This window comes from Seriola lalandi, unplaced genomic scaffold (assembly GCF_002814215.2).
Source record: "Seriola lalandi dorsalis isolate HSWRI2012SDOR001 ecotype SW California unplaced genomic scaffold, Sedor1 jcf7180002054573, whole genome shotgun sequence".
In the NCBI taxonomy this organism is placed as follows: domain Eukaryota; kingdom Metazoa; phylum Chordata; class Actinopteri; order Carangiformes; family Carangidae; genus Seriola; species Seriola lalandi.
This window is the reverse complement of record NW_019525126.1, coordinates 1,704,676-1,717,726: the sequence shown is the minus strand read 5'-3', so window position 1 is coordinate 1,717,726 and position 13,051 is coordinate 1,704,676. Positions and strand designations below refer to the sequence as shown.

General features: G+C 41.3%; 2 protein-coding genes across 5 annotated transcripts in view; one reads left to right on the top strand and one right to left on the bottom strand.

The window, feature by feature from the left end:
* Positions 1-13,051, bottom strand: part of LOC111663209 (KATNB1-like protein 1) — a 28,361-nt gene that overhangs the window by 2,307 nt on the left and 13,003 nt on the right. The window contains exon 1 of one of the 4 annotated variants that reach the window (XM_023417314.2): positions 465-675. The exons of the other annotated variants lie outside the window; for them this stretch is intronic. The gene's annotated coding sequence lies outside the window, so the exon portion shown is untranslated. Of the gene's footprint in view, positions 1-464; positions 676-13,051 lie in introns of those variants that run through there. 4 annotated transcript variants of the gene reach the window in all.
* Positions 58-12,651, top strand: acp7 (acid phosphatase 7, tartrate resistant (putative)). Its single transcript, XM_023417313.2, has 15 exons — positions 58-125; positions 1,049-1,167; positions 1,355-1,470; positions 2,187-2,387; positions 2,481-2,663; positions 3,671-3,696; positions 4,594-4,691; positions 8,728-8,790; positions 9,711-9,825; positions 10,073-10,186; positions 10,942-11,008; positions 11,427-11,494; positions 11,589-11,660; positions 12,039-12,176; positions 12,276-12,651. Exons 3-15 carry the CDS (start codon positions 1,362-1,364, stop codon positions 12,339-12,341), a joined length of 1,320 nt encoding a protein of 439 aa, XP_023273081.1. The 5' UTR covers positions 58-125; positions 1,049-1,167; positions 1,355-1,361; the 3' UTR covers positions 12,342-12,651.

Below are 13,051 nucleotides of genomic sequence, written 5' to 3'. Positions count from 1 at the left end.
CATACAGGCTCTCCAGGCTAAACATAATAAAACACAATTTCCCATAATCCACGTGGGCATTGTTGTCCTTCTGCACAATGACGTAGTCAGTAACTGCTTTCCGGGCCAGACAGCTGAGTTGTGTTGTGAGTGTTTTAAGCTATTAATTTAACATTTAGCTTACTTATTCGGGTCAGAAAGGCTGTTACGCTTTTCGAAAAACCGTATTCCGTGTCATTAAACTCTAAGTGTCGTTCAAAGACAAAATAAACGGCTTTTTATTGTGTCACGGTATAGCATAACGTGCTATAATTTACCTGTTAATAACAAGTAATTGAGTCAATCAGCTAACAGCTAACGAAATTAAAACAGGTTTGACGTTACATCCTGTGATCTATAAAATACTTAACGTAAGGATATTCTTCAGCTGCGTTACATTTGACAACTTGATAACCTATCCTGAATGGTGTCTCTGTCGCACTCACCTGGTTTTCCCTTTTCTAAGCGGAGATACTAGAGCTAAACCTTCCCTTTCCTTATTTGAAGCGACTGCCAGATAGCTTAGCTAACAGACACTTCCAACTGACTCAGGCTAATACCGCCCAATATCAGAGAATAAAGCATCTTATTCATAATGCAGTTTGTCCAATGTGCACCCTCTAGCGACCTTTGAGATACTTGTGGTGCAGATTCGTTAAAGGGGTAGTCCACGCCAGTGTTTTTAAACCATGCTCCCAGTCACCTGATCTCACTGACGTCTTCAGTAACCATAACTTATCAGTAATAATATCTGGGATGGTTTTAGATCAAATTTGCATATGCGTCGTGACCCATGGCCCTTATACTGCCCTTATCCTGATCAGTGAGGCATATGATATCAGCTGTTTGCCTTAGCACTTTATTGATTCGAGGCAAGCTGTGGCTTGTGGGCTAACCTCTGCTGTACTTGAGCTCACTTTCACAGAAGTACTTCCCTGAATGCACAATGAAAAACAACATCAGCTGCTTTTATTGACACATCATCTCTTTCCGTGCAGTTCTCGCTGACTCTGCTGTTTTGGTTCTGCAGTTTCATCATTCAGGGTGACTGCAGGTTGACTGATGTCCACTTCCTCATCAAAGACCAAAATACAGTCTGTGTGTGTTTGTGTGTTGCTGCCACGGAGCAGTGTGAACTTGCTAACTTGGGTAAGTTATTGGAAGGCTTAAAAGAGAAAATATATTCATCCGCTTTGTTTTATATGAATCCCCTCAGTGTCATATAGTTTTTGGAATGAGAGCTTTAAAGATCATGTGATTGCAGTGGCAAACAATTTTATTATCTGGGTGTGTGTTGTGTTGCTACTTTAACCAGCCTCTTGTTTCTGCTGTACAGTGCCAAAATGGTGCCTGTTCATGCTGCTTGTGCCTTGTTAAGCCTTGCACCCCTGTTGGTGCTTGGTGTTCCTCCCATTTGGACCCAGCCAGAGCAGGTGCATCTCTCCTATACAGGTAAGTACTTGATCGTTTTGTATCGGCTTCGTGTGTTTTCAATTAGGGAAGCTATTTTCCCCATACCAATACAAGCCAGTGTCCAGGTCATATGGATTGCAGATTTGCAGATGTTTTGTACAGATCACTCAATGATATAATGACTAAAAGCACCGGTACTTTTACTGGTACGTGGCTCTGCAACAAGTTCACTAAAAGGTCCATTTCACTTTCAGTTATCTTGATATTAAAAAGCCTGTGAGTTTCATGTAATGTAGCTTAATTAAAGGCTGAGGTCCTCAATGAAACATTAAGGTTTACTCCCAGCAACAGAAGCATGTTCTGCTAAAGAGTCCTGCTGCATGTAAACACTACTTGTCCACTCTCTGTAAGTCATTTACTGTAGGTCAAATGCACCAGATCACTGTTTAAACTGCCACATATATAGCTTATGTTACCCTGATGCGCAGAGTCAGTACAACAGAAATATATATTTGTTTTTTCCCTATGAAGGTGAAACATGTGGTAGTCATTTAATGAGTTGATGTCTTGATGAATTGAGTACCTGGCCAGTCGTCAGCTTAACTTAGAATCTTGCCAGCGGCAAGATCAAAAGCAACACTCTTGTGCAATGTCAGCATCTATTGGCTTTCACATTTGCACCGGTAAGTGAATCCAGTAGTTCTGTCAGATCAATCTGCATCACATTTCCAACACCTGTGAACTTTTCTTCACAGGAGTGCCAGGTTCCATGGTAGTAACCTGGACCACCTTCAATAAGACAGAGAGCAAGGTGGAGTATGGCCTTCTGGGGGGTCGGCTCTTTGAGATGACCACCAGAGGTAACGCTACTCTGTTCGTGGACTCAGGAGAGGAGAAAAGGAAGATGTACATCCACAGAGTCACTCTCATAGAACTCAAGCCTGCTGCTGCTTATGGTGGGTTGGGTTTTATTATTACTGACTTTCTCTTTGTCAGACTGTCTCACCATATGACATGTAAAGATTAATATCTCTCCTATGTTCTTTCAGTTTACCACTGTGGCAGCGATGTGGGCTGGAGTGATGTGTTCTCCTTCATTGCTCTGAACGACAGCACCGGTTTCAATCCAAGGTTTGCTCTGTATGGTGACCTGGGCAATGAAAACCCTCAGTCTCTGGCTCGATTACAAAAAGATACACAGCTTGGCATGTATGACGTTATCCTGCACATAGGTAAGCTCCACACTTGCACAAACACTGCAACATTCTGCACTGCAAAGTCAGTGGAAGAGACATTTAAGTTTTTGTCAGTGAGAGTCCAAGGCATTAGTCATCCACAGATACTTGGCACAGCTCACAACAGATTGTATTAACATAAATCAAATCAAGTAAGTGAGATCCAACAGAAATGTCTGATGAAGAGGTAATTTATCAAGATAGTAATTGCTGTAATCAGTATAATAATACCCATTTGTCATTTGTAATTTTTGCTTTTGAACAACCTGTGTTGGATGTCGGTCACTTGCTTGCTCCATAGTTTCAGAGTTGAAAATATTAGTAGGTGGAAAGTAGAAACTAAACAGAATATAGGTCTGTGTTATGCCAAATTTTGTTTGCCAAAAAATCTGACAGAATCTCAGGCTCTCTAGCTTTTGGTCCCTGTCTCAGATTCATGCTAGAAAACAAATCGAACACAAACTTGTGTTACATCCACTTTATGTGTTTACAGAGTATAATTGTGTGGCTGCCTCACAAAGCACGATCACACTTTGGTTTCAGGCTAACTGTAGTCCTAGTCACTTATTAATGGAATATTTTGACCTTTTTGGGTTAATCACTTTCTTGCTGAGTGTTGTATGAGGAGACTGATGCCACACTCATGTCTGTATGCTAAACATGAGGCCTTTGCCAGCAGATGATTTGTTTAGCTTAACATGAAGACTGTAGGGGAACAGCTAGCATGGCTCTGTGCCTAGCAACACCTCAAAAGCTCAGCAATTCATTAGTTCCAACAGTACAGGCAGAGACAGGCTAGCTGTTTCCAGTCTTTATGCTAAGCTAATTTAACTGCCTGCTGGCCCTAGCTGCACATTAACCGTACATGCTCTTCTCATCTAACTCATCTAGCATACTCTCTAAAATGGAAACTGATCCTTTAAGTCTGATGCTATAAATTCAAACTTAGGAAAAAAAACAATATTTCTAGCTAAATCTATATATTTTTTGTTTTTGTTTTACAGGGGACTTTGCCTACGACATGCATGAGGTATTTTACTCCTCCGTCATCCTAATTTCATAAACTCTGATGATACCTGAGCTCAGTTAAAATCAGACAGCAAATTTCTTTCATCAGTAGTTTATACTCTTAAAGCCACTCTGATATTCCACTAATTCCACAACGACAGATGAGATAAGCCACTTTACCTTTCACCACTGTCCCCTTCTCAAGGCTCATCACTGTTTATTAGCAGTGCATATAAAAGGCACTCAGCTGTGGTTGAGACACACAGCTTATGATTAGCATTACTGCGAAATGCCTTAAGCCTGCGGTGAAAGATGAGAGTCCGGTTCATGTCGCCCAAGTATTTCATGAATAAAAATAATGCCATTCAAAACCTCAAATCTTAAGACCCAATAACATATTTGCTCATCTGAAAACCTCCCAGCTGTCATCTGTGATATTTAGCGGACATAACCTTGTCTTGGATGCTAATATCATTTTTCCTGAAACGAGTTCCTGCATTATTAGTGCCCTTTTTTTAATATGGAGAGAATGCTAAATGCAATCAGCAGACTCCTGCAAAAATTAATAACCAAGCTGTGCTTTCAGCTGGAATGTAGAAGTACATCCTGCGGCTTCACTCCTATTATAAATAGAAAAACAGAGAAAGGGAATTTTGTCTGAAAGGTCATTAATGGCTGTGGCAGGTAAAAGCCGTCAGGACAGCCATGAACCGCAGTGTTTTAAAAAAGTCACTTCTGGTTTCAATGAGGTTTGTTTGGTAGGCTGATGAAACATTCCTGCACTTCTCTGGAAAATGGACTGAGTCAGTTGTTAAAGATAATTTGGCTAAGTGTCAGTAAAAGGAGTAAAATGAAACATTGTTGTCTAACGGGAAAATCTTTGGTGTCATGTTTAACAGCTAAATGACATATGTTCCAGGACAATGCCAGGATTGGGGATGAGTTCATGAGGCAGATCCAGTCCATAGCAGCCTACGTGCCCTACATGACCTGTCCAGGCAACCACGAAGCTACATAGTAGGTGGTACTCAATAAATGTCTATTTTCTTACTGTGACATTTGTACTCTTTGGGTGTAATAGACACACACTCTGTAAAGAAATCTTTCTTTTAAGTGTGATGACATTTAGTGGTCAGTGAGTCAAATGAAAGCTGTCTTTTGTCTTTTGTTTGTCTTCTGCTTTCTATTAGCCAATGTTTTCCTTTATGTTTAAAGTAAAGTGTGAATGTGCATGTTTTTCAAAAAAAAAAAAAAAAAAAAAAAAAAATCCCTCTCTGGTCAGCAGTTTTTCTGCTAGAAAACACGTTGGTCTGCTGAAAAGTCCTCACTGTACCATTTGAACAGATGGGAACTATTTTGGTCTGTAAAGGCTGGAGCGGCATCAGGAACCACCAACATCTAAACAAGGCAATCCCTTTCCAAAACAAACATTTATCTGACTGGGAATCATCAGCTCGCTATCTGTTTTTCAGTTCCCAGCGTCAGGCTGTGGTGATGGGAACTGTCTGCGTTTTGACTCATCGTCACTGAATGTGTTGTTCACATTTAAGTCCTGGAAACCTTGTGGACGAAGAGACTAAACAGGGGGGAGAGAACAATGCAGAGACTCAATAGTGGTAAAACTAATTAGAAACAATTAGTCGATTTATCGATTAGTCTATCATCTGAAAATTAATTTGATAATTGATTAAGCACTTGAGTAATTTTTTCAAGCTATATCCTGAACATTGGCAGGTTCTAGCTTCTCAAATTTGCTGTTTCTCATTGTCGGACAGTTTGTATGATTATGTATGTTTGACTAGTTTATTTAATTTTATTTACAGACAAAAAGTTATCAGTTAATCAATAAAAGCCAGATTTATTGATTATGGACATAATCATGTGTTAAAGCCTGAACAAATCATAGCAGCCTAGAGTCCAGCTGTACGTGCAGGGTCTTTGCATAGATGTTATGACATACTGTATTACATATTATATTATTGCTTTTATCTTTCCTTTAGATAAATATCTTGTAATATAATACAATATGTTTTCAGTAGATTTCGAGGTAAATTACAATTTCAGTTCCATAGAATTTTATTAAAGACGATGGAAGATTTTCAGCAGCCTTCATATGCTTTTTATCCTGAGGATCAGCAGCTACTGTGTGTGTGTCGAATTCCAAGAACATCTGCGGGTCTTGGTTGTGTGTGTTTATGCATTTTAAAAGACTTGGTGCCTGATCCTGTACCATAATATTTACTTGCTTTACTGTACAGACAGTCCTTGTCTGGCCTTGCCATGTGTAATGTGACTACTGCCTGGTCTTCATTAAGGAGCTGCTAACAGTAGTCTCTTTTCTTTGGCATTGCATCCTGACATAAGAAACTGATATCAAGAACCAGCTCGCTGCATTACATAACCAGAAATCCAGTTCCTCCCTCCCTCTCCTATACCTAAATGTGTGTTTTGTTCTGCGGTGTTGTTAAGAATCCAAATATTCCCAACGGCTGGCTGCTGCCTTTCTTCCTTGCCGTCTGTTGTGCTCCCCTCTCACTATACTACTCTGTTCCTCTCTCTTTCCAACCTCAAAACCTAATGGGTAAGAGGCAATTGAAACTGTGCTGACCACAAAAGTTTTCAGTCAGCATTCCAGCAGTATGAGAACAGCGGGTCCACAGAAGATGCTAAGGCCCCAATCAAGACTGTCTTTGTTCACCAAGCACAACGTATGGTTCATCAGGTCCTCAGGGGAACTGGGCAGTTATTGTCGCCGTTTGAAACAATGTCCTGTGATGGGAGTTAGTGATATGATTCTTGACGACTTTAATTTCTCCAACTGCTTGGATTAAGCTCATCAGATGATGAAAAGGAAGATTTGATGAGGAGGGAAAATCTTGTTGGGTCAGTTTAAGAGTCAGGCTTTTCACATTGAAGTTGACATCCACCAGATGCCTATCTCAACTTTGTTTTAGTGGAAAAGCAAACACACGTGGAAACAAGCATGCTTTGGGTTACAGAGGATGACTCACATGTTACATTGGAACATCTCAGTGCAGCTTAATGACACAAATATAAGCTTATCATATTTGTACTCAATCAGATTTTCCACAGCTGAGCCACAAAACGAAATACTTTAAAGCCTGTGGTTGATTTTATTTCTACAGGCAAAATCCTTTTCCTCAGGGTAAGCCTGGTTATATCACTGTGTTTGGATTCTGAGAGACTATGTGTATTATTTCACTAAATGAAAATTGATTGTTTATTGCTACTAACTAGAAATGCCTTCCCAGATGCCCCTAGATGTTTGGCGGTTCCCTTCCTAGCCACAAGGTGGGAGTATAAACCCATCTTCTGACTGTTCCTGGTTCAGTGCCATGACTTAGAACTCCAGAACTTAATTGGTTTCCACAGGAGCAGATCACACCCCATTGGCCCTCGTTTAACTCGAATGAATTTTGCCCTTCAGTTAGGATATACCAACTCCATTTGATGCACTGTTGTGAATGCTTAGATACTGGTTTCAAGTATTTTTTATAATCAAGACTTAAACATGAAATTTTGAAGTTTTAGCTATAAACTGTTGAAGCTTGTGTTGATTTGGGGTAATAGTAAAATAAAATAGTCAAATTAGATACAAAGAGATTTTGAATCAAACAGTTTTCTCTTTGCTGACTGATCACAGCTCACAAACTGACCTTTTACTGATTATCATACTGATCTTGGCCCTTTAAACCTGATGTAGGTGTCCACAGAAAGCTCAGGTCTCATTACTTTTAGACTTATTCAGCATTGGTGAAGGTCTCTGCGATCCTCCTTTTGTGTCCCTGTTCATGACCTTTGACCTCTGACCCTGCTGTTCTCTAGTTACCCCTAATCCAACATTAACCCAGTCAGTGGAGGGATCTGAACTGTCCCACCCTGCCCCGGCTGCTGTCCAGAATGTAGCCTTACGTAAGACAAGAAAACAATCATTCCCATCACCTCGCTTAGTTAATGGCCCGTTGAGAAGACTGGCTCCTGCTTTCATTCTGCAGACAATTAAAAAGCTGTGAAAAGAGACTGGCGGATTGGCGTCAAGGAGAGCTTTCCATGAAAGAGTTTTTCCCTCTTTGCATGGTGCACCCATTGTAATATTTGGACATGACTGGTTTAATGTGATGGTGCTCTTTCAGCTGATGCCGAGTTTTTGGAGGATGTGTCTGTGTCTAGAAATCAGTGGTGGCGATTGTGGTAGTGATGATATATACAGTAAGTGTAGTGGTGGATTGATCTAGGTAAGCACCCTACTATATCTGGATCAAGTAGGAACCACCACAACTCAATGCTAAAACCACTGTGGAAGTGCCTTTAAATGTGACTCCTCTAATGGCTGCTGGATCTAAAATTACAGTCTTCTTGTCAAAGGTTTAAAGAAGGGTGCATTTAGAGGCCTCTTTTCTTGATTGACAGGTGTAGTACACTCAGCCATGGTGGCTCCTACTTGCTCATCCGATCTCAGCTCCACCCAGGTCTCCCCCGCATCGCCCAAATTTTGATTATCTGGCTTCAGAAACTGACCAAGATTCTAAGCTTCAAAACATCCTCTTAAAAACCTATAGGGTGATGTCACAGAGGCTACATCCATGTTTTTCTACAGCCTTTAATTTGGAGGGGCGGCCATTGATAGCCTGGCTACAGCAAAGTGTATGGTTTCTCAGAATATCTAGGGATGGCTACATTTTTTTTAGAGGTTAGAAGCAGATGTCAACACCACAGTTTGATGGTCATCTTTATCCAATGATATACCGCCCTGCGTTGTCTGCCAAGTGAAAACTGAAAATGGACATAAAATACAGTTATTTTAAGAAGTCAGCCTTAAAATAAAAGTGTAGTCACATTGTATAGCGAAGCTTGGAATTATCTTGACTGTATTCTGAATGGATTGCAGGTCTTGCAGAGCTGTGCTGTAGGCACCGCAAAATAAGAGAGAGCGGCAGTCTGTGGCGTTAATTGCTGTTTGTTAGATATTCAAGGAGCGTACACTGTATGATCACTCCATCTAATTACATTTCTCACGATCTTCTGTTCACAGCAACTTCTCCAACTACAGGAATCGCTTCAGTATGCCAGGCCAGACTGAGAGCCTGTGGTACAGGTAAGGGAAAAGAACACGATATTAGTTGCTTTAGTCGAGATGAACTTTGACGGGCTTAAGCAGGTGAAAGAACCACAAGCAGTTGTGGTCAGTAAAAGAACATTTCATGCAAGAAGTGGATGCTAGCTGTACGCACAAAGCTAGAAAGGAAAAATCAATTATTTTCCAACAGAGGCCCCATGAGAGTATCATGTGAACTTGTACCAAACCTCCTACTCAGTTTCAGGCAAGCATTAATGAGCTGTAAGGGGCAGCCCAGAGAAACTGGGAGCAGAGGATAGCATCGCTCCTTACTCTTAGTTTAGTTGGCCTCTCCTATCTTAGGAACAAGGGAACTACACAAAGGAGCTATACATCTGACTAGGTGACTCATAGCCCACTTCAGACTTCCTTCTCTCAGACAGTAAGATAATACCCTGTTAGTCCACAGGCCAGCTGCCCACTCCTCAGTCCCTGGGCCCAGACCCAGACAGGCCTGCTGGCTGAGAGCCCTTCGCTCATGTGCGCGGTTATGAACAAGGGGAGGAAGAGAGGACACCGTAGAGGCAATCGGAAATCCCTCAACTGCTACTGGAAACATACAGCACACATGTACAGAACACATGCCTTTTTTTTTTTTTTTTTTAACGTCCCATGTAAGCATTCTTATTACTGTAAGATCTTTTTGCTCCATGTCTTCTCACATTAAGTTAAAAGTACACCCCCAAATCCCACGTGGGTTGAAATGATTGAGAGAAACAAATGTGTGTTAATTCATTAAAATGAATCATCTGCGGTCAACATCAACATGCCAGCAATGCATGCATGCATTTTGGAGTGTTTTTCACACAATCCGGAGGTTAAAGTGAAGCCTGCTCTTGCTCTCTTGCTTCCTCTACTGGGTCGAGGCTGTGCATGATTTTAATGATGTGTGTCCGCAGCTGGAACCTGGGGTCAGCGCACATCATCTCACTCTCCACTGAGGTTTATTTCTATCTCGACTACGGCCTGGAGCTCCTCTTCAAGCAGTATGAGTGGCTGAAGAAAGACCTGGAGGTTAATGACTACACCAATTACACATTCACGATGACTAAATGCTCTCCTTTGTTCCCACGCTTGCTCTCTGCCTTTCTCTAAACTTCCATTTCAGCACAATACTATCTTTCAAAGTAGTTCCATTCTCTTTTTCTCCATTATAAATCTACTGATTTGTCATTCTGTCTCAAGTAAAATTGAATTAACCTCTGTTTCCCTTTCTTAATCTGGCACACATTTACATATGCGTGTCCATCTCCTGATCTAGGAGGCCAACAAGCCAGAGAACAGAGCAGTGCGTCCATGGATTATCACCATGGGACACAGACCCATGTACTGCTCCGACGATGACCAGGATGACTGTACCGGGTTTGACTCCTATGTAAGTGTAGAGCACAGAATCCCATCTATGAGTTCATAGTCTTTGCCTAATGTACATATGAACCAAAACTATTGATTTTATTTTGGTGGGAAGTCTGTGTCAAACTCATACTGACAGGTAATCTTATGTAGATGGAGACTAAGTCAAGGGAAGCTCTACAGTCCTCATTGAGTGAAGGAGGATGGTGCCACTCACACCCCTTGGAATTCTTGAGGGCAGACATTTTATTAGCAAAGCGTAATTATCACCATTTTGGTAATATGACTACATACCTGATGTGATTTTATTTAATTCAGCAAAGCTAGAGAATTATATAATATCCTTAAACATTACATAAATTACTATTAAAGGACTCATTGTTTATTCTGCGCTGTGTCCTTGGTTATGTAAAGAACAGCACGTTTGTATTGTTAAAAGTTTTATTCTATCATATAAAGGTATTTATAAGCTTTATTTCCTGTTGCACTCCCTGACACTTTAATTGGCCCTGGTAGCAGACGTGTCAAGCATGTTGCATGCTGGCCAGTCCACATCACAGCCCATAAGCACATTGGGTACGGTATGCTCTCATAATCACTGTAATTTTGACCAAATAGTTTCCAGTTAGAATAGCTCCTCTCAGCACTTGGCAGTGTTTGGAGAGAGGCTGGCATGGGCGTAATGGGTCTCTACCAGGTAGTGTTTCAGGTAGCAGGTAGTGTTTCGGACATTGATACCAAATCACGCCGTCATTGTTCCTCTCTGTTATATCTCAGGTACGACGGGGACGGAATGACACTAAACCACCAGCTCCTGGTCTAGAGGATCTATTTTACAGCTATGGTATGCACCCTATTCGACAACCAGCTGTGTGCTGCTAATGGGTGTTTAAGATCACAAATTTGCACGCTCAGACAGACTAATGTCTTAACAGTTGCAGCGAGTGCAGCAATCCAAACATCCTTTAGTAAAAAAGCAGGCTTTTGGTCTGGCTGATATCCCACCAGCTCTTTCCCAAATGTTTTTCCTGTATTACATTTCTTAGACCTTTGTTTGTTGCATTTAATTATTTAACTTGTGGTGGAACATTGAAAGTTTTGGTTGCTCTGATCCTAAGCTTTTGTTGATTGCTGAGAAATTTCAAAATTAAATGGGCAGAGGATCTGAGGAAAACTAGATTACACAGCAAGAAGTGTTTCGTTGAGCTGTTTGGGCAGTTATTTTTTCTATGGAAGGTTGCTGACTATCATCACTTTCACAGGAGTGGATCTGGAGCTATGGGCGCATGAGCACACATATGAGAGGCTTTGGCCTGTCTATGGTGACAAGGTCAGCTATTATATTATCGAATTCACAGCACTCTTTATGTCTTTTTAGCCTCTGTTTTGAATCAGAGAGAGACTCACTGTGCTTTTCTCTTTAGGTGTACAATGGGAGCAAAGAGCAGCCTTACGTGAACCCCAGAGCTCCTGTTCACATTATCACAGGCTCTGCTGTAAGTACTTTCTCATCACTGCATCACTGTTAACGTTTTCCCACAGAGATCAATGCATGAATTGACAGCAACATCAACAAAAACAATGTTATGTATTATACATAGGCCTGTGTGTGCGGCAGCTGGTCTGCCACAGGAGTTTAGTACCAGCTGTTCCTCTGGTTAAGTGTTTTCTGATGTGGTAGCGAGCAGCGCAGGGCATGCTTTGTCATCCAGCCACAGAGGGATTAGTCATCAGCCTATCGAAAGGCAGCCAGACTCACACCGAGGCACAACAACAGTTGTAAATGTCACACAGGGCTTTGTGGACAGAATATAAGAAAGACATGAGGTTCATCGCTAACAGATTCAATTTAGTAACTGCTCATTCCTCTGCAGGGCTGCAGAGAGAGGACTGACAGGTTCAATCCAAACCCCAAAGAGTGGAGCGCTTTCCGCAGCACAGACTACGGCTACACTCGCATGCAAGTGGTCAACACTACCCATGTTTATTTGGAGCAGGTCTCTGATGATCAGGTGGGAACACAGGCACACACGCAAAGCAAAGGTGAAATGATACATGTTAAGCACAAAGAGTATTGCTTAAGTAATAACAAAGCCTTTTCTGTCTTCCAGTATGGTAAGGTGATTGACAGCATATGGGTTGTGAAGGAAAAGCATGGCTTCTCTGCCTGGTTCTGAGGACCATCATCCTTCAAATAAATCTACTCAGGAAATGCACTTTAAACTTAAAACAAGCACCTCTTTCTGCTGCGCCACAGTGCAGTGATGATAAAAATGATACACATTTTCCTCCCTGACTATTGATAAATCCACTTATTTCAGAGATGTTCCAGAATGTTTTATCCAATCAGAGGACCATTACTGTATATGCTTATCATCTAGTGTGAATGTATATAATGAAAGTGTAGTTTGCCATTTACTAAACAGTGTTTTGTAAACAAGGCATCAAGAGTTGTTTTACATTTGAATAAATTGTGCTTTTTTTTAATCCATGTCTGGATTTGGTCACTTTAGTTCTTCACTGCAGTCCATCTTAAGTTTTCATGTAGGTCCCTTCCTCGCTGCATGAATAATCCATTGACAACAGAAAAAGACTGCATGAGTCTGGCAAACACCCGGCCCCATTCCCTTCAGAGCACATTTTTCATTTCAGAATCCTGGAAATACACTTAGACAGATCAGGCCTCGCCTCTATCACTTTATCAAGATGACAGATTCTCCCCTGGCTAATCCTATCAGGATATTAGAACCTCATTTCATTGTCCTGAGTGGCCGTCTGGAGACAAAAAGACACATGGAAGTCTACGCCTACACAAAAAAGGACTCTTATGTAACTCAGGGATGCTTGTGGCTTGGGCACATGCAGAGTGAGAGAAGGCGCTTTCCCC